Raw genomic sequence first — 27731 nt, 5'->3', positions numbered from 1 at the left:
TATAGTTTCACTAGTACCTCTGTACTGAGAATTAGGAGAGCTGAATGAACTCCTTTTGAAGAAGTGAAAACTGTGGAAAATTGGCCTCCGATGCTATGGAAGAAACAAAATGGCCACCATCACATAACCATGTCATTTCATTTCATATTTATTTGAGTAAGACCTCAACTGAGATCAACAAATACTTACATAAGATTATTATTAGTGAATTAAGATAACGTTTTTAAAACTCTTTCTAAGATAAGAAATAACAATGCATTGCGGTCCGCTTATACAGCATTTGATTGTATAAGTATAATAAAATTATGCACTTTACCTTTAAAACAGCTTTCAAAACCTTTTCAAAAACTTAAACAGATTATAGCATACAAATTCAATTCAATTCAATTCAAATATTCTTTATTTCGATCATGAGAGATCATAAAAGAAGTACAAATAAATGCCAGCATTAAAATCATTAAGAAATAAGCTCAATGTTTTAAAATACACGGTTCATGATTACAATCTAATGAATAAAATTTTGGTTTAAGAACTAGGAGTTCGTACGGCATTAAAGTCCCTTATGATTCTTCCACGCAATCTCCACATTGCCGTCAAAAATTTCGCCATTACAAACACAGTAGGAGCTGTTAAGTCTGTTTTAAGTACTCTGTAGGCTGGGGCATAAGTTCGGAAGCCCAGGTTCCTTAAATAGGGGACTAGCCAATAGCTCCTGATTCTGCTGTAAGCTCTGCAAAACAGGACCACGTGAAGATCACTTTCTAATTTATAGTTACATGCTGGACAGTTCCCCGAGTTCAAATTACCGTCCCAAGATTTAGTAAGGGACCTCAGGGGAAGAGAACGGTACCTCCATTGCATAAAGATCTTCCTTACACATACTGGCGTCATACCGTCTAAGACGTATTCAGGACTATAACAATCTTTTGTCTTGATAAATGTATCGGTTAAGGATCCTTCCCGGATAGAACTCAGAGATTTCTGGAGCATAAAGCTGTAAAACACTTTGGAAAGTTCTTTCCTCAGGAGCCTTGCGGACATTGCTTCCGGATTGGACCATAGCTCTGGGACTCCGAGCATTGTACACATGTCCCTGATGTACTTTAGCCATGGGATTTTAGTCACGTGGATTGATCTGAGAAGCTCCTGCAGTTCACTTCTATAGTGTACCAAACCCTGGCTGCTCCACAAGCGCCTCCAGTAAGTCAAGGGTTTAAGGCCCAATTCCTCCGTGATTGGTCGTAATGCCAAGTCCATTCTTAAAGGGAGAAGAGGAGTGCTCGGTGGAAGAGCCGCCAATTGTCTAATAAAGTTGTTTTCTGCAACCTGTATGGTCTGTAATGGTGTATGCCCCCATAACTCAGCCCCATAGGTAATGCCTCCCCGAGCTTGTGCTTTATAAATGTGTATGGCAGGAGCCAGTGGGCGAAGAGGAGATTTTTTGGCGATTCTTGTTATAGCACCAGCCCTCTGGATTAGTTTTGTGGTTGCTTTTGTTTTGTGGGGCAACCAGGTCAGGTTCTGGTTGAGGGTTATGCCAAGGTACTCAATTATATGGACTCTTTCTAGGAATGTGGATCCCAGGCGGGGATTTTGGCAACTTTTGGGTTTGTGATTAAGAATCATGAATTTGGTCTTGGAGGGGTTTATTTCTAATCCCCTTTCATTGCAGAACCCCAAGAACCCATTCAAGACTCTCTGTAGCCCCATTGGTGTTTTTGACAGCAGCAGGGTGTCGTCCGCGAACATAATCGCTGGCACCCTGCTGCTGTTCAATTGTTCAGATTAGGGGGTGGTGATGAACAGAGTGTCTGAATTAAGCAGACCACTCTTACCCAGTCCAAAGATCAGGGCTTTATCCATCACCGTTATTTATCTCACTGCACCATCCCAGCTCAGAACCTGGCTATATGCAAATCAGTCTGTCCCTGGCCCAGTGCATCATGGGAACAGGGCAGACTAAACTACCAAGCCAATTCTTCACCAGAAAGGAGACAAGCTACCGGGGACCGGTTTCTGGCATTTCAGCCGTCTTCGGCCCGGCTTGCTTGAATCCTGATGGTGCAGTGAGAAAGGGACTCATGTCTGAGTATACCCTGCCACACCTATAGTGGCCAAAAACGATTCAGAAAAGGGGGTGGTGATGAACAGAGTGTCTGAATTAAGCAGACCACTCTTACCCAGTCCAAAGATCAGGGCTTGATCCATCACCGTTATTTATCTCACTGCACCATCCCAGCTCAGAACCTGGCTATTTGCAAATCAGTCTGTCCCTGGCCCAGTGCATCATGGGAACAGGGCAGACTAAACTACCAAGCCAATTCTTCACCAGAAAGGAGACAAGCTACCGGGGACTGGTTTCTGGCATTTCAGCCGTCTTCGGCCCGGCTTGCTTGAATCCTGATGGTGCAGTGAGAAAGGGACTCATGTCTGAGTATACCCTGCCACACCTATAGTGGCCAAAAACGATTCAGAAAAGGGGGTGGTGATGAACAGAGTGTCTGAATTAAGCAGACCACTCTCACCCAGTCCAAAGATCAGGGCTTGATCCATCACTGTTATTTATCTCACTGCACCATCCCAGCTCAGAACCTGGCTACATGCAAATCAGTCTGTCCCTGGCCCAGTGCATCATGGGAACAGGGCAGACTAAACTACCAAGCCAATTCTTCACCAGAAAGGAGACAAGCTACCGGGGACCGGTTTCTGGCATTTCAGCCGTCTTCGGCCCGGCTCGCTTGAATCCTGATGGTGCAGTGAGAAAGGGACTCATGTCTGAGTATACCCTGCCACACCTATAGTGGCCAAAAACGATTCAGAAAAGGGGGTGGTGATGAACAGAGTGTCTGAATTAAGCAGACCACTCTTACCCAGTCCAAAGATCAGGGCTTGATCCATCACTGTTATTTATCTCACTGCACCATCCCAGCTCAGAACCTGGCTATATGCAAATCAGTCTGTCCCTGGCACAGTGCATCATGGGAACAGGGCAGACTAAACTACCAAGCCAATTCTTCACCAGAAAGGAGACAAGCTACCGGGGACCGGTTTCTGGTATTTCAGCCGTCTTCGGCCCGGCTTGCTTGAATCCTGATGGTGCAGTGAGAAAGGGACTCATGTCTGAGTATACCCTGCCACACCTATAGTGGCCAAAAACGATTCAGAAAAGGGGGTGGTGATGAACAGAGGGTCTGAATTAAGCAGACCACTCTTACCCAGTCCAAAGATCAGGGCTTGATCTATCACCGTTATTTATCTCACTGCACCATCCCAGCTCAGAACCTGGCTATATGCAAATCTGTCTGTCCCTGACCCAGTGCATCATGGGAACAGGGCAGACTAAACTACCAAGCCAATTCTTCACCAGAAAGGAGACAAGCTACCGGGGACCGGTTTCTGGCATTTCAGCCTTCTTCGGCCCGGCTTGCTTGAATCCTGATGGTGCAGTGAGAAAGGGACTCATGTCTGAGCCCTGATCTTTGGACTGGGTAAGAGTGGTCTGCTTAATTCAGACTCTCTGTTCATCACCACCCCCTTTTCTGAATCATTTTGTCCACCATAAGCGTGGAAGGGTATACTCAGATGTGAGTCCCTTGCTCATTGCACCATCAGGATTCAAGCAAGCCGGGCCGACGACGGCTGAAATGCCAGAAACCGGTCCCCGGTAGCTTGTTTCCTTCCCAGTATAAGAATTGGCTTGGTAGTTTGGTTTGCCCTGTTCCCATCATGCACTGGGACAGGAACAGACTAATTTGCATGTTGCCAGGTTCCGAGCTGGGATGGTGCAGTGAGCTAAAAAACGGTGATGGATCAAGCCCTGATCTTTGGACTGGGTAAGAGTGGTCTGCTTAATTCAGACTCTCTGTTCATCACCACCCCCTTTTCTGAATCATTTTGTCCACCATAAGCGTGGAAGGGTATACTCAGATGTGAGTCCCTTGCTCATTGCACCATCAGGATTCAAGCAAGCCGGGCCGACGACGGCTGAAATGCCAGAAACCAGTCCCCGGTAGCTTGTTTCCTTCCCAGTATAAGAATTGGCTTGGTAGTTTGGTTTGCCCTGTTCCCATCATGCACTGGGACAGGAACAGACTAATTTGCATGTAGCCAGGTTCTGAGCTGGGATGGTGCAGTGAGCTAAAAAACGGTGATGGATCAAGCCCTGATCTTTGGACTGGGTAAGAGTGGTCTGCTTAATTCAGACTCTCTGTACATCACCACCCCCTTTTCTGAATCATGCTGTTCAATTGTGGCGCATCAATGTTAGGGATCCTGCTCAAGTGCTCTATCACCCCATTCGTGAATAAGCAGAACAGGGTCGGCGCCAACACACAACCCTGCCATACCCCTCTTCGGACAGGGAACCTATTTGTCAGCCTACCGCCCTTTCCAAATCTTACTCGGGCGTAATTGTCTGTGTGTAGCCTGAGTAGAATCTGGAAAATATCTCCAGGGACACCCAGATCAGCCAACACCGCCCACAACTTGGCCCTAGGGACCGAATCGAAGACGGCGAGGAGGTCCACAAAGACCGCATACAGTGACCCGCCTTCTAGATGTACCGTCTTCCAGTACAAAATATTCAATCTAAGTATTTGGCCAACTGTTGAGACTCCTTTTCTAAATCCCGCTTGGAGAGGGCTTAAAATGTCGGTCTCCTCCATCCAGCTTTGTAGCCTATCAAGAATTAGTCTGCCAAACAGCTTCTGGGATACATCAATGAGGCTGATTGGGCGATAGTTGGCGGGGAGCAGGGGCGACCCCTTTTTAAATATCGGGACCACCTCCGCTCCCAGCAAAGTATCCGGAATTTTCATTCCCCCCAGCACTGCATTGAATAAGACCATGAAGTAGGGTGCCCAAATCCCAGGTTCCTGCCTGAAGAGGTCGCCCGGCACCCCATCCAAGCCCGGTGCCTTTCCAGAGGAGAGCCCCGCTATCGCCACTCTGATGTCTTTTATGGTAAAGGGATCAGAGGTGTGTGTGTCAAAACTAGTGGGTAATATTGATTCAAGTTCCTTATTTTCTGGGGAATATAACTGCTGGAAGATTTCTTGCCAGACATTTGCGGCAATGTTAGGTTCAATTGCCGTGGGAAGGTCCCCGCTTCCATGGTTAATTATTCTCCAGAATCTGCTGGAGTCTCTTTTGGCTAGGGACTCCGATAGATTCTCCAAGTGCTGTACATCCCACTCTGTTTTAGCATTAGCTATAAGTGTTTTGTACGCCCTCCTTTTAGAGCGGATCTCTTCCCTAGGACCTCCTTTCTTTATAATGGATAGGAGGTCTCTTTTTGCCAGTCGGCAAGTACTATTGAACCAAGAATTTTTGGGTGGTCCCTGGGTCCTAGGTCGTCTTATGCACTTTACCTTTAAAACAGCTTTCAAAAACTTAAACAGATTATAGCATACAAATTCATTAACTGGAGAATTACACAGCAAGATTAAATAATTTGATAAAATAGCATTGTACTTTAATTGAATTGGGATTAATTATCGTCGTCGAGCCTCTACCATACTTGAATTAGGTCAAATTAATAGAACGTGAAGCAAATCTTGTCATCCACTGTGACACAATTCAAATATGCCTTTAGGGTTATTTGTACCATCCCAACTGGCTAAAACGTTTGCTAATGGGAGTATGCCCATACGTAAGAGTAGGATACAGCGCCTTATCCCATGTTCTAATTGGAATCATAGCTAGGGCGCATGGGTTTTAAATTCTTTCTTTTCTGCGAACGCTTTGTAATGCTTTATATGGCTGCAATATTCGTTATCCTTTGCATTACTGATTCTAGGGGCCATATGTTTTAATAAGAGCTTCAGGTGTGCTAGTGACCACTCCTGTAACAGTGCTACAGTGCACTGTAAACCTCAGAAGCTTTTATCAAAATCCTATTAAAAGTATACCCAGATGATTCCTCTCTAACAGTTTCCAATTTTAATACGTTTCTTAATGTATTTGGTTATGCATGTAGGAGGTTATATGCCCACTTTATGATGTTAGAGATTACACGGGCAAAAATTCCCATTAGAGATAACTCAAGGCGAAGATCTTGAACTGGTACCGAATGAGACACGTTTACCAGTTTTCGGAGTACGGTGCACTCCTTTACTTTTATGGCTTGCCATGTCTTAATTTGTGTGTATTCCATGGCATATGAGAGAATATGTTGAATTTTCATACCATAGACTTCCAGCATTGTTATAAAATGTCACATAACCATGTGCTTGCAGACAGGCTGTTGTCGGGACAGAGGGTGATGAGTGAGCTTAGCAGGGTAAGAGAGTTGTGTCACAATTGCCTGTAGCAGAGGCATTCAAAAGATATCAGGGGACCCCTGAAGTACATGCCCAGAGTTCTGGAAGTGCATAATGTGTTTCAATGATGTGAGCACTCCAGTGACAAACACTCTGGGGTCTACGAGATGCATTACACTGACATTGGCCAAGGCCTAAACCTATATGACTCCGGGTAGAGAAACTGTTGGAAATGGCCCTTTTGCAGGGTTATCCCCAAACTTTTTGCTTTTTCCTCCCTTGTTTTTCTGACCTGTGGTTGTTGGCTATAGGACTCTGGGCACTTTACCACTGTTGATCAGTGCTAAAGTGCATTTGCTCTCCCTGTAAATTGTTATTGTGATTGGTTATCCATGATTGGCATATTTGTTTTACCAGTAGGTCCCTAGAAAAAGTGCACTGAGTGTGCCGTGGCTCGTGATTCAAATGCTACTAGTTTGCAGTTGCTAACTGCTATGTTGTCCTGGCCAGTGTACAAACTGGCCAGGCCTGACCCTTCCCTTTTCTTACACATTGGACAACCCTATGGTATGCCCTAGGAACCACCCTGGGCACGGTGCAGTGTATGTGAAAGGTAAGACATGTACTAGTGTGGGTAACATGTCCTGATAGTGAAATACTGCCAATTTCGTTTTTCACTATTGAAAGGCTATCTTGCCCATAAGTTAACATAGGGAATGCTGTGTAACATGTTTAGCTGCATATCTTCCCATAACGGCAATTTAGACATATGGAATCTGGTATCCCTGAACTCAGAATTTATAACTCATCTTTTGGTGAAGATGGTTTTCAAATTCTAAGTTTGGAAATAGCACTTTTAAAAGTAGCTATTTTCTTGTTCAACCTTTCTGTGTGCCTTTGCCTGTTTGTGGATTGATTGTCTGGTTTGTGAGTGACAGGGGCTGGGGGTGGCTACAGAAGGCTGGGGAAGTCAGCACTAGGCTGAATAGCCCTGTCTGCATGTAGAGTGGTTGGGAGGAGTAGCACCTGGGTCTGAATAGGGCTGTGCATGCCTGCCACAATGCTGGCTGCACCTCCTGCGGTGCGTCTGATGGCCATGGCCCACACTCACAAAGGAAGAAGAGGTGCACTAGCAAAGTACACCCAGAACTGGATTGGACAGGGTCTAGGACCCCTCATACAAGAAGAACAAAGACTTTTGGGGTATAAAAGTAGAACTGAGACACCTGTAAAATTAGATTAGGAAACTTCATGATCAAGAAGGAATTCCTGCCAAGGAAGAACAGCCAGGAAGACTGAGGAAAAGTGCTGCCATTGCTGAGTGTCTGGAAGCTGACCTACAGTCACTGTTACTACTGAGGAGAAGGACTAAGGGACCCTCTGCTGTGAGCTATGCCCCCCTTGCTTGAAGAGGAGCTGTGCTGTGTGCTGTGCCCCCATCTGAAGTGCATCTATTTCCAAGGGCCTGAGGAGAGCTGGCCTCCTGTTGCAACTCAGGGACATTAAAGTTGCCAAGAACCCCTACAAAATTCGCCCTACATCATGCTCTGCTGTCCCTGTTGTCTCTGGGGCTGACTGTGTGTCCCCAGGACGTTGTTTGTGCCGCCCGGCTTGCTGGCACACTTGGCTGCTCTCTACCCATGCTGAGAGCGCAACGTCCCTCACTGCCACTGGCCCGAGATCAAGATAGATGACGAGGGCCGGTATACCTTCACCACCTGCCCCCGATTGCCAGAGCTGTTGTTGGGCGCTTAGATTCACCGCCGCACCTTGAGCTGTGTACCCGAGACCCGGTCCCCCGAATAGCAAGAACCACGAAAGTTTCCTATTGAGATTCACCGCCACTGGCCCGGAGTCCGTGCCGCGTCACTGCCGAGCTGTGCTGGGATTGGTCCCAGAATCGAGGGTTGCCTTGGTAACCAGGAGACTCATCCCGGCCAAGCTGCATCCAGGGAAATACAGCACGATGCATCCCCTAGCAACTGGGGCTTCCTCACCCTCTATGTCGAGGGCGGAGCTGGACCGAAAGCCAGGGAGCGCCGCCGAGGAGAGGCTGCCCCCGCCGGAAATCTACATAGACTGCGGAGTCCCTCTTCACGTTCCACAGGTAACCAGTTCCGATCTGAGACGGAAGCCGGATCAGGGAATCGGGTGTGCTGACGCGACGTTGCCGGCCACGCAAGTAAGTAAGGGGCATTTAAAAGGTGGACGTTCCTTTTGAGGTTAGTGCAGCGAGGGCCATTTTAAAGGACAGTGCTGTTTTGGTGATTTGAACAGCGATCTTTGGGGTGATTTGAAAAGCGCTCTCTTGGTGATGTGAACAGCGATCTTTGGGGTGATCTGCAAAGCGCTCTTTTGGGGATATGAACAGGGATCTTTGGTGATTTGAATACAGCGCTCTTTTGGGTGATTCGCTGACTTCACGTAACATCCATATTCTAGAAAGAGAGGCACACAGCCATACTGAGCCCACAGGTGTTTTGGTGTGTACCTGTACGTTCCTTTTTGCCATAAGAGAACAGTACTAAAGTGAACATTCTATTTTTGCTCCTGAGAACCTTTATTTTTACAAAAAACACTTTTATTGTGTATGTGAATTGTATGTTGTTTTTGATCTGCCTAATCTATTTAAAGATACCTTTCTTTTTATAAATAACTTGTGTAGTGTCCTTTTGTGGTGTTGCATGATATCACTTTGAGTGTTGGTACAAATAATTTACACATTGCCTTGGGGATAAGCCTGTCTGGTCGTGCCAAGCTACCAAGGGGGTGAGCAGGGGTTATCAACAGTGTGATTCCCCCTTGCCCTGACTAGAGCAGTGGTTTCCGCCTGGCTTTGGTGCAAGCCTTAACCAACCAGAAATCCCATTTCCAACAGAAACTCACTGGGTTAGGACAAGATGCATGTCAGGCACTGGGAGACACCAGGGTCGACATTTCATACTGACCCACTGTTGCTCCTACACTTTCCTTGAAGACTTTCAGCTGATGGTGCTGCGTCAGGATCTTCTATTGTGTCTTGGTCATAGGGTCCACATAGAGAAAGCAGATAAGTGGTGCAACATTCAAAGAAGGATAATGCTGTGGGCTCTCAAAAGCCACTCATCACCAAAATTGCAGTAAGGACTCACCCGAAAGGTAAGTAAAAACTCTATTAGAGAGAAAACACACTGTATAGGTAGTAGAAAGAACAGGAACATATCTAAGAAGAATCAGAACACAATTTAAAAGTAAACAGAATATGAAACAGAGAATCAACTTGGAACAGAAGAACACTCATGTACTCAGTGCTAAACAGTAAACACAAACATAGTACACACAGCACTACAGTTTGCTTCGAGTCCATCACATTGGGAAGAATTTACATGGAGCAAACAAAGAAAGTCAATATTATTTGGAAGGAAATTCAAACGTAGTCAATGTTTTATTGCACTCTGCCTTTGGGACTATAGCGGCGTTTCAACCCTTGCAGTTGGCGGTCTACACGCTGATTGCGATTTCCACTGCAGCGGATTGCAGCAGAGCCAATTTGTGCTCTCTGGACTATTATATTTCCTACTTGGTGGAATTTTCCCTAAACGTGGTCCTGAGTAACCCTAGGAGTTTGGGCGTTGGGCATGTGACCTTTCTTATTACATACTGATTCCCATGTGAATTTTTGCGTTTTCCATGTGGCCAGCAACATTAGTGTTTTTTGTGCTCCAATTTTGTTTGTCCTGAAGATGACCCATCAAAATGCTAGGGTCGAAACGCCATTGATGCCCCATTGGCAGATTAGGATAAAACAGGTTCTGCTATTTGTGGATCAACTAATTGATTTTGACACCCTCTGCCTCTGTTTCTTTGTTTAAACTGTACATTGTCTTTGTATGTTTGCCTAATGTAAAGTGGGGAGTCTTTATTGTATATTTGTAGTATATCATTGAATCATAATTTTGATTACCTTGCACATTTTGTGTATGGGCACCGTTTCTAACATTTGGTTTCTGTTCATTTTTTTTATATTTGAACATTTTCTACGGAAACCATTGTTGTCACTACATGATTAATTACCCAGGCTCTGGGATAGCAGGGTTACTTCTGTTGTTGTCAAACGTCAAACCCCTACAAAATGATTAGTGTGGCCGTGTCAAAGACTTTTTTATTATTCTTTAGACATGCTGAAAAACATCAGGGATGCTGTACAGCACTGCTAAAAACCAATGGCTAAGCTAATAGGCTGTAAAGGCGACACCTATTGGCTTAGCTAATATTCTCATTTATTGCTGTTTTGCTTTTGCTAAACTGTTTTTCGCAATTTTTCGCCAAAGGGTGGCTACTTATGCTTATACCGGGGTTGAATCAGTGGGTGAAGACATTCTTTAATTCAAGTAATGTGCAAAACTAGTATTGAAAAGTCTTTGCACCCTTAAGAAGAAATTAATGCCTTGAGTTGAGTGCTTAGATCCATATTATGAAGATTTGGTTTTGGTCGTTTCTGAATAGAATTCCATTTTCCACCCTGTTTACTGATGTACACTACTACCACGCTGATTGATATCTATTCATAACGTGTGCCCTGTTTCTATCCATATCTATGTATCGTTATTTTTTTAAATAAAAATATAGCACTGCTTATTCAGATGTAATCACTTAAACACCTTGAACAGAAGAGTTTGCTAACAAAAAGTGTATCGAGGAGAAATAAAAAAAAATGATAAGAAACAAAGCACATACCTTGAAAAAGCTTGACGACTCCAGCTATTATGATAAGTACAAGGGCTATAACTTTGGCAAAAGTTGCTCCCTCTTGTACTAAAACTCCCCATCTTACTTTTGCACAGTTCACAGCTGTTAATAAACCTAGGACAAGAGAACACAACGTTTAAGATGGATTAGCATAAATGTACTGATAGTCAGTCCTTATTTAGCACCATACCAAAAGTCTTATCCATTTTCATGTATTTCTTTCTGTACCAGCATATTAAGTTAAGATATTCTTAAAGAAAATACGTTTTGATTAATTGATTGACATGTTTGTGTGTATGAGTGGATGGGTGAGTGAGTTGATGTGAAAATGAGAAAGACTTGTGATGAATATGTGAGTGAGTTAAATTTTTTCACGGGTAAGTACATAGATTGCAGAGTGATGAGCGCTTGGGTGTGTGGGTGAATGAATAAAAGCAGATATGGATGGATCAATAAGTGGTTGCATGGAGATGTGACTAGAGTAATAAGAGGGTTCATCAACGGATGAACGGGTGAGTAATTTCACGGATTGATACAGATGTTTCCCCAGACTTATTGGCTGAGGTCTCAAAGAGTAGTAGTGATAATATCGTACAGCCATTACGCCAGTGCACGGCTCACACCAATTGTGGGTACCACCACATGAATAATGCCCACAACACATCAAGCATCATTTGCAATGGGCAACTGGAAGCATTCCACCATAGTTAGGCACCATTGGCTAAGAGTTTACACATCATGTCAATAGCTACCACCAGTACCCATGTTTTGATTTGCAACGCATGTCCAAATTGTAACTCATAAATCTCAAGTGATGGCTTAGAATTGCACCAGCACTTAGAGGTCTTGGCTGCCAGCATCCCGCCTATACAACCAAGCCCACACAGGAAGGCCGGCCGTCCGGGAGGTAGGGAGTGGCAAATGAATGGGACGAAGACAACGGGACCCGGAGTAATGAAGATTAGCAGTAAGTAATAGATCATTACCCCCAGGTTCCTTATGCCCTCGTCCCATTCAGTAACAAAGTAGAGAATACCAAAGTAGAACACTGGCCTTACGAACCCACAATCACACCCAGGAAAACACACCAAACGCAGCAACCCAAGGGAGCACAGAAAAGGTGCGTCACTTTTGTGACACACTCCAGCAATGCGTCACTTTTGCGCCTACAGATACGTCAGAAAAACTGACGCATCTGTAATTCCTTGCGACATGAGGCGTCATATTATAAATATGACGCATCAATCATGACGCAAGGAGTACGCACTGAGAAGTGATGCATCGCTGCTTTCACGCAACGATGCGTCATTTCTAATAAATGAGGCCCCATGGATGTTGCTGGGAAGGCCCCCAGCAACACCCATTGCACGCACGTTTAACACAGAAAAATGTGTTAAAGAGAACAATATTTACGAGGTTAGAACAAACCAAAACAAGCATTGGCATAGCCAATAGGTCTCGCCTTTGGCGCCTTATAAGTATTTAGTTATGCAACACAATATCCTTTGTGCAACAACAACAACTGTTGCATGGCAAAACACTTATAAGGTCCCAAAGGCAAGACCTATTGGCTATGCCAATGCTTCTTTCCCTTTCTAGTCATAGTGATTTGTTAGTCTGAGCAGTTTCACCAATCCCGTGCCGCACTCCCTGCTGCAGCTGGCCAATCCGAGCTCAGCTTTTGTTGCCAATGCAAAACCCCGAAGAGGGAGGGGGGTGGGGAGCAATAACAAAAGCCTTTCAGTGCTGACAAATGTTAAGTGTCTGTGCAAGAAACTGTTTCTTTTTTTTAAAAGTATTTCATTGGTATTTTCACATTACAATATGAGACTGATTGTATTGCTTAGGGAATTGAGTCCTTGTTGTTTCTTTTGTGTTAGCATTCAACCATTTTTTTAAATCACACTACACGTTGTGCTACTTTAGAGGCCTTGCAATAGGACCATTCGATCGGTTACATCACAAGCACAATTGCAGCAACCTCAAGGCAGTGGGATATTCAAGTTTAGTAAATGTTGTACTCTGTAAGCAGCTGGGAGAACCCTTGGCTGTGTGATTATGACAGAATACAGAATCTGAAAAACGAGCATTTCTTTCTGCTGCTTTTAATTTATGTGTTTTTTCTGTGGTTGGTAATGGAATATTAGGCAACTAAAAAGAGGAACTGCTAAGGACTTTCGCACACCTGTGAAGCGTTCAGCTGTACTAGCTTGGTAAACATATCTTTATAATTCGTTGTCCTTGACGTTCAACTTCACTGCTTCTCCTTTTTAAGATCGTCAGCAAAGCACTACAGGTTTTTTGTTATGTATGTGTTAACTGACCGGTGACATTTTGGCCAGGGTGATCAAATGGAGCGCAATAGAGTCCAGGCGGAGCGCTTTCGGTCTGTTGTTGGTGTAGTCAAGTTGAGAGCTAATGATTGCATCCCTTCAGGTGACCTCTGCTGCTGTGCACCCCAGTACCTTTATTCCAGCTTAATTAACCTGTATGAGGCGAGGTTTATTACACCTCCTCTGAAGGGGCACCTATTAAATCAGCTGTTAAAGCATGAATGTTATATCCAGCTACTTATGTGTAGTTCTCATCAGGAGGGGGCTGAGAACAAAGGGGCAGATTTACATACCCCATGCGCCGCCTGTGCATCACGCTGTGTGACACACTGATGGCTCAGTCTGCTAAGGGATATTTCCAAGCACAGGTAAAGTCACCCTGCGTGACTTAACCTGTGCTTGTAAATATCCCCCCTGTTCTCGCAACACTTTGCGTGTTAGGGGCAGGACATGGGTGTTGCTGTGGGTTTACCCACGCAACATCCATGTCCACGGAGGCCTTTCCAGATTTACGAGAAATTGTAAACCTGGAAATGCGTCAGTTTTCTGCTCCACCATAGCCTTCTACAGCACGCATTGAAAGAGGAAAATGCCTGCAGTGATTGCTTTTGTGCAGGAAGGGGCCCCTTCCTTCACAAAAGCAATCTCCCAATGGTGCAGGCATCCTTGCACAATGGTGCAAGGGTGCCGGCGCATAGCAGCTGTTTCTGCGCCAGCGCAGGGGAGAGCACAGGAATGGGACATATCATTGTAGATATGTTGCATTCCTGGGCTCTGAAAGTGCTGCAGTGTGGCGCTGCCAAAGGGCTTTCTTGCAGATCTGCCCCTTAGCGTTTTGTTTTTAAAACGGCTGTTGATTTAATGCATCAATGTATATGACTAAGTGACTCTCTTGAATGTGGGTGTGCCTTAATACATAAATTACTTGTATACTGATTGACACATATATATATATATATATTCACTGAAAAAACCATAGGTTTCACACCAGTTATAGTTAGCTGGAAATTTTACTGATATAAAACCATTGAAATTCCCACGTTATAGTTAGATGGACTCACTATAACTTGCGCGTGCAATGCACTGCTGATGATGTCTTATTAAGCCAGTTAACCAATCAATTTTTAAAAACCATCCATTTAGACACTTATTTAAACATTTATTCTTCCATCAACTTTTACATATACATATATAAAATATATTTATTTTTCAGAAAGACACACATTCACTGGATGGTGTCATCAGTGATGTCATGAGTGATGTCACTGACCATGTCATGAGTGATGTAATATGTGATGTCATCAGCAGTGCATTGCACGCGCAAGTTATAGTGAGTCCATCTAACTATAACGTGGGAATTTCAATGGTTTTATATCAGTAAAATTTCCAGCTAACTATAACTGGTGTGAAACCTATGGTTTTTTCAGTGAATTTCATAGGTTTTTTAAATGCTAATTCCTAACTATAACTGGTGTGAAACCTATGGTTTTTTCAGTGAATTTCATAGGTTTTTTAAATGCTAATTCCTTTGTATATCGAGTTTCTAACCTTTTTTTTTTTACAATTTGCTGTTTTTTTTTAAGTATTCATTTTTTCTTATAATTTTTTTCTTTTGCGCTCTGGGTGCGCGCTCCGGGAAGCTTTCAGCTAAGCTCTCCTGTAAGCTTCTCCGAGAGCTCATCTGAAAGCGCACCTAGAGCGCAACTGTCGTTCGTGAAAAAAAAATATGAATGAAAAGTTAATAATAATGCAAAACATTTCGTACCATACAAATAAAATTTGTTTTTTTTAATATGGAAAATGATTATGCATTTCTATAAAAGATTGATGACGTCACTTCGGCGCGCAACGTAAGTGCCCTCGGAAGCGCATACGTGCGCGGCGCATAAACGCACGGAAAAGCGCCTACGATCGCGCCACGTTTGCGCCCCGGAAGCGCCTACGATCGCGCTGCGTAAACGCACCCGGAAGTGCTCCGGAGCGCGCAGCGTAAACGCGTCGGGTCATGTGACCCTCAAATAACACTTTTCATTGGTTGCTAACAGTTTTTTTTTACAATGAATGAAATCCCCACCCATTTCCTTCACTTCTTCTTTCACTTTTGTGACTGAAAGACCTGCCTTTTTTGCTGCTCCATATTCCTGGATTCATCATGGCTGCCAGACCATCCAGCAGTGAAGATGACTTCATTGATGAAGAGCCTCCTACCCCAAAGGTGAAGGAACATTTCATCTGGAAATTTTTTAAGTTTCCAGAAGGCCAGAAGAAGGTGAATGCACCAAAAGTAGAGTGCAGGATCTGCAAACAGGTCCTGTCACGGGGTAACCCCCCAAAAAAATACTCTTTTGGCAACTTCACCATGATTCGCCATGTGGAGAGGAGGCACCCCCAGAATTTTGCCCGGGAAAGTGTCAGGGCTCTGGCACAGGAGGTTCCCAGAGATGGGGCCTCTACATCAACAGGAGGAGCAACTTCTTCTGGAAGAGAACAATCTCAGGGGCAGGTAGCAAACATTCAACCTGCATTCAACCATGGGGTCGTCAGATGCAGATACTGCAATCAACTCCTCACCTATGGGGAGCAAAGTGTCCTGCTCATGGTTCGGGCATTGGAGAACCATCACTGCCCTTCCCACCCCTAATTTTTTTCTTTTCTTTTTGCTCCTGTTGAGCAGTTTCTATTCCCTGTTTTTGTTCCTCTTCAGTTAAAAGAAGAAAACCAAAAGTTCTTTTCAGAACTACCTCCAATTCTCATCAAAGAGCTATAGGGCCAGATGTAGGTCGGTCGGTAACGGCCGAAAATCGGTATTTTCGGCCGTTACCGACCGGTATACATGATTTGACATGTAGGTGCTATTTTACAGAATCGGTAACTTTACCGATTCGGTAAAGTTACCGATTCTGTAAAATACCGATTCTGTAAAATACCGAATCGGTAATGTTTACCGATTCGGTATTGCTACAGAATCGGTAAAATTACCGAAAAAGCTAAATTGTAATGTAGGTAGCCAATTTTCCCTTGGCACATGGCTTTCAGAATCGGTATTTTACCATGGAATACAAATCCATGGTAAAATACCGATTCCTGTGTACATGCACATCTGTGCATGTACACATGTGCCATGTGACAGACAGACGTGCCCTTAGGGCATGTCTGTGTGCCACATTGCACACATCCCCGTTTTGGGGGTGCTAGAGGGTGTCAAAGTGACACCCCCTGCACCCTTGCAAAAATCGTTATTTACCGATTCTGTAAATACAGAATCGGTATTTCCCATTGATTCCTATGGGCTTTGAAGCCCATAGGAATCAATGGTAAATACCGATTCTGTATTTACAGAATCGGTAAATACCGAATGTGACAGATTCGGTATTTGCACATCTGGAAATACCTACATGTCCAGCACATTGATTTACCGATTTTTAATTACCGAATCGGTAAAATTCGGTAAATAAAAATCGGTAAATCAATATTACCTACATCGGCCCCATAATCTTAAAAAATGAAGAGTAAGTGAAATATAGTGCATTGATAATTGAAAGGAGAATGAGTAAGAAAGAACAGAAAGGTATGAGAGGTGAAAGGAAGTGAAGTAGGAGGAATGAAAGAAGGTGAGTGTTAGAAAAGAAAGTTATGACACAGTGAATAAACTGGAGTATTTCTGACATATCTGTAAACACAAAAGTAACGCATTGCAGGAGTGCGTCACAAAAGTGACGCAACTCCAGTAATGTGTCCTTTCACATGGAAAAAGCACCATGTGAAAGGTTTGCTGTGAAGCAGGCGCAAGATTTTGGCGCAACTGCATCCTAAAAGTGACGCACTGCGTCATTATTACCAAGCTTTTTGCAAGGAACACCCCCTCTGCATGCATTATACCTGACACTATTTTTTAAAAAGTGACGCATCTAGGTACATGGGTCACTTTTTAAAACTCTGCGCCATATTGTATCTGCATCAGGTATAATGTATGCAGAGGGGGCAATCCCGCGCAAAAAGCTTGGTAATAACAACGTACTGAAATCTATGAGATTTCCCTGCGTCACTTTTAGGATGCTATTGCGTCAAAATTTTGCGCCGGCCTCGCATCACTTTTATGTTTACACATATGTCAGAAATACTGACGTATCTGTAACTCCTTGCAACATGATTCGTCATACATAAAATATGACACATCTGGAATGTCATAAGGACTGTGGACAGAAAAGTGACGCATCACACCAGCAGTGTAATAAAATGTGCCTCGTTGCACTATATTTAAAGGATGCAACAGCATCCTAAAAGTGACGCAGTGAAATCTCAAACATTTCACTGCGTCGCTATTACAAAGCTTTTAGTGGGAGAACACCCCCTCTGCATGCATTATACCTCACGCAGATATAATGTGGCGCTTGATTTTAAAAAGTGACCCATCTACCTAGATACCTCACTTTTTAAATATAACGCAACGCGGCACATTTTTTTACACTACTGGTGCAATGCGTCACTTTTCTGTGCGCACTCCTTATGACATTCCAAGTAACGCATTGCTGGAGTGCGTCACAAAAGTGACGCAACTCCAGTAATGTGTCCTTTCAAATGGGGAAAGCAGCATATGAAAGGTCTTGCCTCAGTCTAACACCTGCTGTAAAGCAGGCACAAGATTTTGACGCAACAGCATCCTAAAACTGACGCAGTGAAATCTCAAAGATTTCACTGCGTCGCTATTACAAAGCTTTTTGCGGGAGAACACCCCCTCTGCATGCATTATACCTGACGCTATTTTTAAAAAGTGACGCATCTAGGTACATGGGTCACTTTTTAAAACTCTGCGCCATATTGTATCTGCAACATGATTCGTCATACATTAAATATGACACATCTGGAATGTCATAAGGAGTGCGCACAGAAAAGTGACGCATAACACCAGCAGTGTAATAAAATGTACCTCGTTGCACTATATTTAAAAAGTGACGCATCTAGATAGATGCGTCACTTTTTAAATATTGCATAACAATGCGCATTTTTTTACACCGCTGGTGCGTCACAAAAATTGACGCACAGGAAGCGCAAAACTAACAGCGCAAGGCCTTCATAAATATGGTCCTGGATTTTCCCCGTGCTTCGCCGGTGCGCGTACCATGCGCTTCCCCCGCGCAAAACGAAAAAATTTTTTTAATGCCCTGCAGGACCCTATTTTAGTCCCTACATCAAACCTAGGGGGTCAGAGGGGGTCTACTCTTCCCCCTTATGGTCATTTGCCCCTTTTTTTTTCAAACCCCTTGTGTCTCGATTTTACCGAGACACAAGATGGCGGCCGCTCCGCACTGTTTAGAATGTTTACAGACAACTGAGATCCAATCAGCTTCCTGCGCGCAAGTCGCGTGTCGCGCCTGGAGCGCACTCGGGTGCGCGCACGGGAGAGCGCCTATAGATATATATATTTTTTTGAACCTAAATTACTCAAAATCCACTGGAGCACATATCTTGAGACATAGCAAAGGCACATCGGGCTACCAGTCCCTACAATTTTGCCAAGTTTGGTGGAAATCCATTCAGCCGTTCGGGCTAAAAGTGAAATCGACCGCCCTATGGAAATTAACATGGGGAAAACGCGTTTTGGGACCCCCCTTTTATCTCGGCCCCCGCTTGACGAATCCCCCCCAAACTTTCAGGGAAGGACCGGACCGCCATGAGACCATTTTCCTGAAAATTTCAGGCAGATTCGTCAACCGGCGCCAAAGTTATTCAAAATAGAATGTTGAGATTTAACATTGAAAATTATCCTAACTATAACTACCTACTGGCGACCGCCAGTAGGTAATATATATATATATATATATATATATATATATATATATATATTTATTTCTATTTCTATTTAGGGGGTTTTATAAAGCGCTTGGTGATGCACAGCGGCGTGTCCCCGCGCTGAGGAGCAGAATTTACTGGAACTTACACATGCGGAACACCTTACTGTGCGAATAATGTCGTTTTGAGTTTAGCTCTAAAGAGTGGTTCTGATGATTCCAATCGCAACGCCGTAGGTAGCTTATTCCATCTAACAGCTGCAAGGTGCCTAAAGGATCTTCCGCCCATCCGAGCTCTGGACACCTTAGGAACGACTAGGAGTCCTGAGCCGGAAGATCTCAGTGAGCGGGACGGCTCGTAGGATGTCAGCAGCCCTTTTAGCGGGAGAGGAGACCTCCCATGGATATTCCAGTGACACGTACATAGTGTCTTGAATTCTACCCTGCTTGTAATTCTAATGTATATATATATATATATTTATATATATACATATATATATATAATATGCATGTATACTGAAATACATATATATAGATGGACATTGTTAGATTTGGGGGTCTCTAGTTGGCACAGGTAGGTACTTGTGACAAATAGGGACCCTCTCCTCTAGTCAGGACAAGGGGATTACACTCCCAAAAAAAACCCTGCTCACCCTCTAGGCTGCGTGGCGAGAGATCTCTATCTGGAGGAAGCATCAACACAGTTGAATGATGTCTCCTGCTACAGACATTGTGATTTGGCAGTCATCAAGAAATCACACAGCACATTCTATTCATTGTTCATGGGTTGGAGATCATCGGGCCTCATCAGCATGGATGAGCTGAAATATCTCAAAAATGATTTCCCCATAATGCCGGTCCTTTACTTGATCCCCAAGGTCCACAAGAATCCCAACAGGCCCCCAGGCAGGCCCATTATCTCTGCATGCGGGGGTCTACTTGAAAAAACTACCATATATGTAGATTCATTCTTACAAGACTTTGTCTGTGGGCTACCCTCATACATCCAAGATTCTAGTGACTTTCTGAGGAAACTCAGCGAACTACATTGGGATCCGGGTTGCTTGTTAATTACACTCGATGTAACTGCACTATATACGAGCATTATCCATGCAGATGGTTTGAGGGCTGTAGCACAATATTTGGGTCAACGTCCAATCGAATTGGTTGAACATAACAAAATGCTTTTGTCTATGATAAATTTCTGCCTGAATAACAACTATTTTATGTTCAACAAACAACATTACCAGCAGGTCAGGGGAGTAACCATGGGGGCCTGTTTCTCTCCCAGTTACGCCTGTCTCCATATGGGGTACTGGGAGAGACAGGTCCTCAGTGGTGAACACTCTGCTGTTTGCAGAGATCACATCGTTCGGTGGTATAGATACATCGACGATGTTTTTATGATCTGGAAGGGAACAAGAGAACAGGCAGAACAATTTATTGCTGAGTTGAATGTCAACAACTACAAATTGTCTTTTACATCTGACATCAGCGAAACACATGCCACTTTCATTGATGTTGCAATTGATGTCAACAATGGGCAATTGGAAACATCTCTGTTCAGGAAGCCCACAGCGGGCAATACAGTACTACATGCTCACAGTCACCATCCACCACATTTAATCCGAAGCATCCCCTATGGAGAGATGCTGAGGATTAGAAGAGCATGTAGTACTGAAGCCCAATGCAAAATAGCACAACAAGCCAGCAGGTTGAGGTTTTTGGCCCGTGGCTACAATGAAAATGTAGTCGCAGCAGCAATACGCAAAGCCAATGCGATACCTCGTGCTGAGCCTTACTTCACAAGAGATCACGCAATCCCGCTGTTATACCTGCACAACAACCAGTCAGGTTAATAAGGTCTTTCAACAGCCAACATGGGGCTTTGAGGAAGATCGTTAACAAATACTGGGATTTGGTGAAATGTGATCCTGTCATTGGTAACATCATGCCCAAAAAAACGGCCATCACCTACCGGAAAGCTTATTCTTTACAGGATGCACTTGTAAAATCTAGCCCTGAACTAGAAGTAAGAAAAGATTGGCTGGCAGGCAGTAAAGGTTTCAGGAAGTGTGCTTCTTGTAAAGCCTGCACACATGGGGTGAACAAGACGGAATATTGTACCCCTTTTTCCGATGTTCCGTGTAAGATCAGTAAAAAGCTTACATGTAAAAGTGATTTCTCAGTTTATGTGCTAGTATGCCCATGTGGGTTAAGATACGTGGGCAGCTCCAAATTACAGGTACACAAAAGAGTCCTTCAACATCTGAGGGCCATTAAGACCAATGACCCAGTGTATCCTGTGGCCAGGCACTTCAGGGAAAAACATAACAGCAACAGTGCATTACTGAAGTACTATGCCATTGATTCCATCGCACCTATGAGAAGAGGCGGTAACAGGGAAGCCGCACTAAGAAGATTGGAAACTAGGTACATCCTCGTGTTAGATAGCAAGGTACCTAATGGGCTTAATGCATCGGAAGACTTTTACACCTGTCTTTAGATCATTCTGAAATACTGAATGGGCCTTGTTGTTCTTCAGTGACACCGTATAAAAGTCGACTTACCAGTCGCACTATATGGCTACCCTAATGTAATTCCAGCTTGCCATGTGCTTTCGACTTTTTTATTGATGTCATAGTGTTCAATAAGATGTTCAGTCATCCTGCCACTGCGATAAATAGATTTGGTTCAGTATGGTAAACATCTGTTACTGATTTTATTAACAGATGACATTTTTGTTTTTTAAGTTCACACAACACCCAGCACTTGATTCCACATTTATTTTCATGCAACGTAGAGATATGACTTCCCTGATATAAGCCAAGAAAACCGTATAATTTTGTGTATCATGCCGATGAGTTGACTGTTTGTAGATTAATGGTTATCCCCCAAATTTTTTTTAAAAAAAAAGCAATTCTCAAAATGTGACAGAATCGGTTGATATAGGGTTTTCGTGTGTGAATGAAAAATGGATTTATCCGTCAATTATGTTTTCTAACACATTCACAACATTACATTTCAAACAGGAATTTTGCTAGTTTATTCGTATTTGTTTAATGTAATTACTGGCTAAATGTGATCTTCAGGGATTTATCCCAATACGTTTTATCAGAATGTTATGGTGCATTGTTATTTTTAACATTATAGTAACGCGTAGTATGTTTACTATGTTTATTGCACTGTTGTACATACCTCTACGTTGATTGGCTAACGCCGTATGCACTTGCACTTTAAATTTTTGCCATTCCCCTTTGGAATGCCATGTGACCAAGGCCTCTGGGAGGCCGAAACGTTATGCTGTCCGTTTGTTGCAGAATAAATTAATTTACTCACGGAAACTTTGGGTCTGCTGTTTTCTGACGGCGCTGCGGTGAGATCGATACTACGGCGCTGCTCTGCTAGAACCCGTGTGGATATATATTTAAGACTTGAACAATCTGGACCCATTGGAGGGTGTAAATATGCATGATTAGAACCACAGGGACCAGCGTGCATTGCAAAAGAACTTTACAATAAAAAGGCACACCTGAGAGCAATTTTTTTTGTTTCATAGACACGCCTGGTATCCTGTGGGGACGCAAGCAAGCTACGGACTGTTCAAGAGCCTCTGAGGAAGGAGGGAGACACCCTCTGAAACGCGTCAGGCAAAGAAATAACCAACACGGGATCGTAAGCTGCCTGTTGACAGAAATAAAGGAGCCTCCTTACTTGTGTTTTGTCCGGCCTCATTCTGCTGGGAAGTTGTGGTGAATATTTGACTCGGTCCCCAGACCGCGGAGGGAGCGCACCATCCAGAAACTTAACGGATGCTTGCAGGGGGAACCCTTCCCCTTGCGCGGAGGCACATGAGGACGTCATTGAACAGGCAAAGTACGATCCGGGGGCCCAATGGAGGGTTAAAAAAATATTTCAAAAAAGACTTGAACAATCTGGACCCATTGGAGGGTGTAAATATGCATGATTAGAACCACAGGGACCAGCGTGCATTGTAAAAGAACTTTACAATAAAAAGGCACACCTGAGAGCAATTTATTTTGTTTCATAGACACGCCTGGTATCCTGTGGGGACGCAAGCAAGCTACGGACTGTTCAAGAGCCTCTGAGGAAGGAGGGAGACACCCTCTGAAACGCGTCAGGCAAAGAAATAACCAACACAGGATCGTAAGCTGCCTGTTGACAGACATAAAGGAGCCTCCTTACTTGTGTGTTGTGCGGCCTCATTCTGCTGGGAAGTTGTGGTGAATATATATATATATATATATAATATGCATGTATACTGAAATACATATATATAGATGGACATTGTTAGATTTGGGGGTCTCTAGTTGGCACAGGTAGGTACTGTTGACACATAGGGACCCTCTCCTCCAGTCAGGACAAGGGGATTACACTCCAAAAATAACCCCTGCTCACCCTCTAGGCTGCGTGGCACGAACAATCAAGGCTTATTTCAGAGGCGTTGTAAGTTAAGCAGTTGTGACCACATACAGTAACCCAGTGACAACACTACAAATGGAAACCACACAGGTTTTATATAAAAAATAAGTAGACTTTATATAGAGTTACCACAAGACCATAAACGACAAAAAATACACACTATGATTACTTTAAGATGGTAGATTTAAGCTTAGTTCAGTACAGTTCTTAAATGCGACACTCTGCGTCAATGTACCTTAAGTTGCGTTGTGCTTTCACGACAAGCAATGTTGCAGCAAGGGGAAATGCGGCAAAGTTCAGATACAAAGAAATAAAGACGTGAAGATCTTCCAGATGCGCACTCTTCGCGGGGATGCGAGAAGTCCTCAGTTCGATGCGTGGACTGCAGCGGAGACACCCTTACAATGCGACGGCAACAGCTCCAGCGGTGATGCTCTTCTCCACAATGCGTGAAACTTCAGCTCAATGCGACAACGACAGCGGCGACATCCAAGATGCGGCGGCAGCAGCTTCGACGGCGCCACGCTTCTCGGGGATGCAAGGTGCTCTTGGTCGATGCGATGCGATGCGACAGTTCCAGTGGCGACACCCTCCTGCTTCGGAGTTGGGACGGCAGGCACAGTGACACGCTGGGACCTCGTTGCGAGATTCATCTCCTGATGCGGTGCAGTCGACACCCTCCTTCTTCAGAGTTGCGACGGCAGCAGCAGTGACGGCGACACTCTTCCTCTTCATTGCGGCACGCTTCTCTCCGATGCGGTGCAGTGCGATAGTTCTAGCGGCGACACCCTCCTTCGGAGTAGCAAAGGCAGGCGCAGCGATGTGCTTCTTCTTGTTGAGTCGCGCTTCCAGCTCCTTTCGACACGCAGTTCCTCAGAAGGCCCAAAACAGCAGCAGGCACTTTCACAAAAACTCTGGGGAGCTGGGGGTGAAGTCTGTCGTCCCTGAGACTTTAGCAGGAGGCATGCTCTTTTCCAAGCCCTTGGCGATCCTTCACAAATTGAAAGCAAAGTACGCAAAGTTCCTTTCTCCTTCCTATGGTAGTAAGACAACCACTGCAGGCCAATCCCCCAAGCAGCACTTCAGCTTGGGAATAGTCTCTCCTCAGTTTCTTCAAGTTCCTCTCCGCAGTAAAGGTTTCTTCTTGTAGTTCAAAGTGATCTAACTTCATAGGATCAGGGTCCCAATATTTATACCCCAAAATCCTTGGTCCTCTGAGGGGAAAGGGGCCTTTGCCCAGTCCAAACCAGTTCTGAAGCACTCTGTTTACCAGACTTCTCCTTTCCTTTCACAGAGCACGGCAGAAACATCAGACGCCCCACTGGAGGTGGAGCCAGTATTGTGGAAGGCAAGTATAGTGCTGGAGCACTTTGTTGACATGATTCCTTCTTTTCTTTCACAGTGCAGGGCAGAGACATCAGACACACCACAGGGGGGGTGGAGCCAGCACTGTGGGGGGTGGGCACAGTCCTATTCAGGTTCCAGGTGCAACTCCTGCCTCCCATCTAGATGCAGATCTTTCTATTCACCACTGGGCTGACTCATTATGTCTCCTGGAATCCCCCAGTCCTGTCACTCAAACTCCAGACAAGGAATACACAACTTAGCAGAGGCAGGCTTTGGATAGGTAAACAAGAAAATACCAACTTTCTAAAAGTGGTATTTTCATACACAGAATATTAAAAACAACTTCACTAAAAGATGTATTTTATCATTCTGAGTCCAGGCATAGTAAACTCGAATTCCTACCATGTCAGTTAGGATTATAAAATGTAATAATTCTAACAGCCCATTCTGGCCTATGGGGAACAGGTAGCCTTGCTATAGTGAAAAACGAAAATTGTAATTCACTATTAGGACATGCCACACACACCGGGGCATGTCCTACCTTATACTTACAATGCTCCCTGCCCTTGGGCCTACCATAAGGGGTGTCTGATATGACGGAAAGGGAAGGTTTAGGGCCTGGCAAGTGGGTGCACTTGCCCAGTCAACATGGCAGTACCAGACTGCACACATATACGTATTTAATGTATTAAGGCACACGCACGTTTGAGAGAGGCTCTTAGTCATATGCATATACATTGACGCATTAAATCAACAGCCGTTTTAAAAAACAAAACTCTTTGTTCTCAGCCCCCTCCTGATGCAGCCTCCCCAAGGCAGTGTTCGGTTTGTGCAGCCAAACAAAAGCAATTACGTGTAATAAGAGCAAAATTAAGAGCAGAGTGGTACCGTTTTACAGCGGGGCCTGGGCAGCAGCCATTTCCTTCTGCCGACGCTATCTTGCTTTCGCACTTTCATAAACAAAAACACACTCGCACTGAGACCATTTCCTGTGGGCTTTAACCCTTTCCGTGCGACCGCGATTCCCCTGGTGTGCTGTAAACAACATGAACAGGGGCGGGCCGTGACGTACCCCAGCCGTCATCAGCACACGAGCACTGTAGTGCATGATGGCTGGGGTTCGTCATCAGCATGGAAGGGGTTAACTTGTGGTCACTAAAACCAGAAAAGAGGAAGAAAAAGGCCCGGAGGCGCATGAAAGCGCGTAGAATGTATTTATTCTTTTGTGTGTTAAGTGGGTTTTAAAACTGAGTCTCTGTTTGTCCTTCATCTGCAGGTGTCCTTGTGATGAATGTAACATGGTGGAGCAAGACGTATGTGGGGAACCTGCTGGACTGCACAGAGCCCGACTGGGCGCCTCCCAGGTACGGCCGGGAATTTCTGTCTACTATGAGAGGGAAAGAGTGGGTTATAAGCTTGTCTTGGTTGTGCAAATGCTATATTTATTTATTTATTTGTTTGCTTGTTTGTATAGAGCTAGAATGGAGCAGAGTGTGAGGATATGCAGTAATCCAAACTATACAAACGTTTAATGTAGCAAGGCCTTGCAGAAACCTCGGTGCCAGCTTTACCTCACTCGTGCTTTTTTGTGTGACCAAAGAAGATAACCGACCACAACATGTATATTACTTTTACGTGTGATATACATATTAAAATATATTTTTTTAAATAAATATATGCAAATTACTCATAATACCAGAAGGGTTTTTTTCGGTGGTGAACTCCAAGGCAGAAGGACGAGTGCTTTTTAAGAACGACTTTCAAGCTGAGCGGATGTGAAATGCTTTCCAGTTTAAAATGTTCTCGTTTACATTGAATTTTAGGGACTTTTTGGCCTATTTATAAAAGAGCATGCTGACTTTACCCATTCCTGCCAGTTTGGCTAATACGGCCCTACTTTCAGACTAGAAGGTTGCATTTTTTCCTCATTTGGCGTGTCTTGAACTAGTGCTCTGCCTGACAACCCTAGCCATACACGTCTTGTTGCAATTCCAGCTATCAGAGCAGGGGTGAGTCTATCACATCGGGCTGGTGGAGGTAAAGCTGGCGATCTGCTCCCTGATGAGCAGAGAGCAACCCCCCGCACCCACGTGTGAAGTGTACACCAAATTTGTCACATTAGCACAAGTACAAATAAAGAGTAACAAAGAAAAGAGGATGGGGTGGGATGGGAAAAGCAAATGGTAAAATGAGATGCAGCATGAACAGGACAGATAAGGAGAGTAATGAATGACAAGAGAAAGAAATGCCAGAAAAGGTGCAACAGTGAAGGGAGAGGGATTTAAAAAAAAAATCAGCAAATTAAGCTGTAGAACGGTGAAAAAGAAGGCACTAGGAAGAGAATGACAGTTGCAAAGCACATTAAACCCTGGAAAGAACGAGATGAAAGGAGAAATAAAAGCAAAACAAGTGAATATTTCCTGCCAGGAATAGAATGTAAAAATAAAAAAGAAAAGGAACACACGATAAAAAGAGGAGTCTGCTTGGAGAGAAATGGGGAAACACAAGAAGAGTCAACAAGACGCTCTCTGTGGTGGGGGAGGAGAAGGAGCGTTGAAGCGTGAACAAGACAGAGAGGTGGAGCGAGGCGCGCTCTTGTGCGCATAACCGCACGCTCTATGCCTCCCAAAAAGCTGTGGTCGGCTTTTTGAAGCCCAGTAACTAAAAGTCTCGCCAGAGCAGCGCAGGCTCAGGCCTAAAAAGTAGCTTAATGCTGCCTCGTACATATGGAGCAGGCTCCTGCCCAATGTAACGTCACAAAAAGTGACGTTCCGGCGGCACAAGGGGCCTTATAAATGAGGCCCATATGGTGCTGTTTTCATCTCTCCCTG

General features: G+C 44.3%; 1 protein-coding gene across 2 annotated transcripts in view; it reads right to left on the bottom strand.

The window, feature by feature from the left end:
• LOC147722685 (Y+L amino acid transporter 2-like) overlaps positions 1 to 27731 on the bottom strand; it is a 546414-nt gene that overhangs the window by 179647 nt on the left and 339036 nt on the right. For both annotated transcript variants that reach the window (XM_086965177.1, XM_086965176.1), the window contains exon 2: positions 10977 to 11102. In XM_086965177.1, coding sequence (XP_086821303.1) covers positions 10977 to 11102 — 126 coding nt within the window. The remainder of the gene's footprint in view (positions 1 to 10976; positions 11103 to 27731) is intronic.

Source organism: Lissotriton vulgaris, chromosome 4_1 (genome assembly GCF_964263255.1).
Source record: "Lissotriton vulgaris chromosome 4_1, aLisVul1.2, whole genome shotgun sequence".
NCBI lineage: Eukaryota > Metazoa > Chordata > Amphibia > Caudata > Salamandridae > Lissotriton > Lissotriton vulgaris.
Note: the sequence above shows the minus strand (reverse complement) of the source record. Positions and strands in the feature narration are given on the sequence as shown.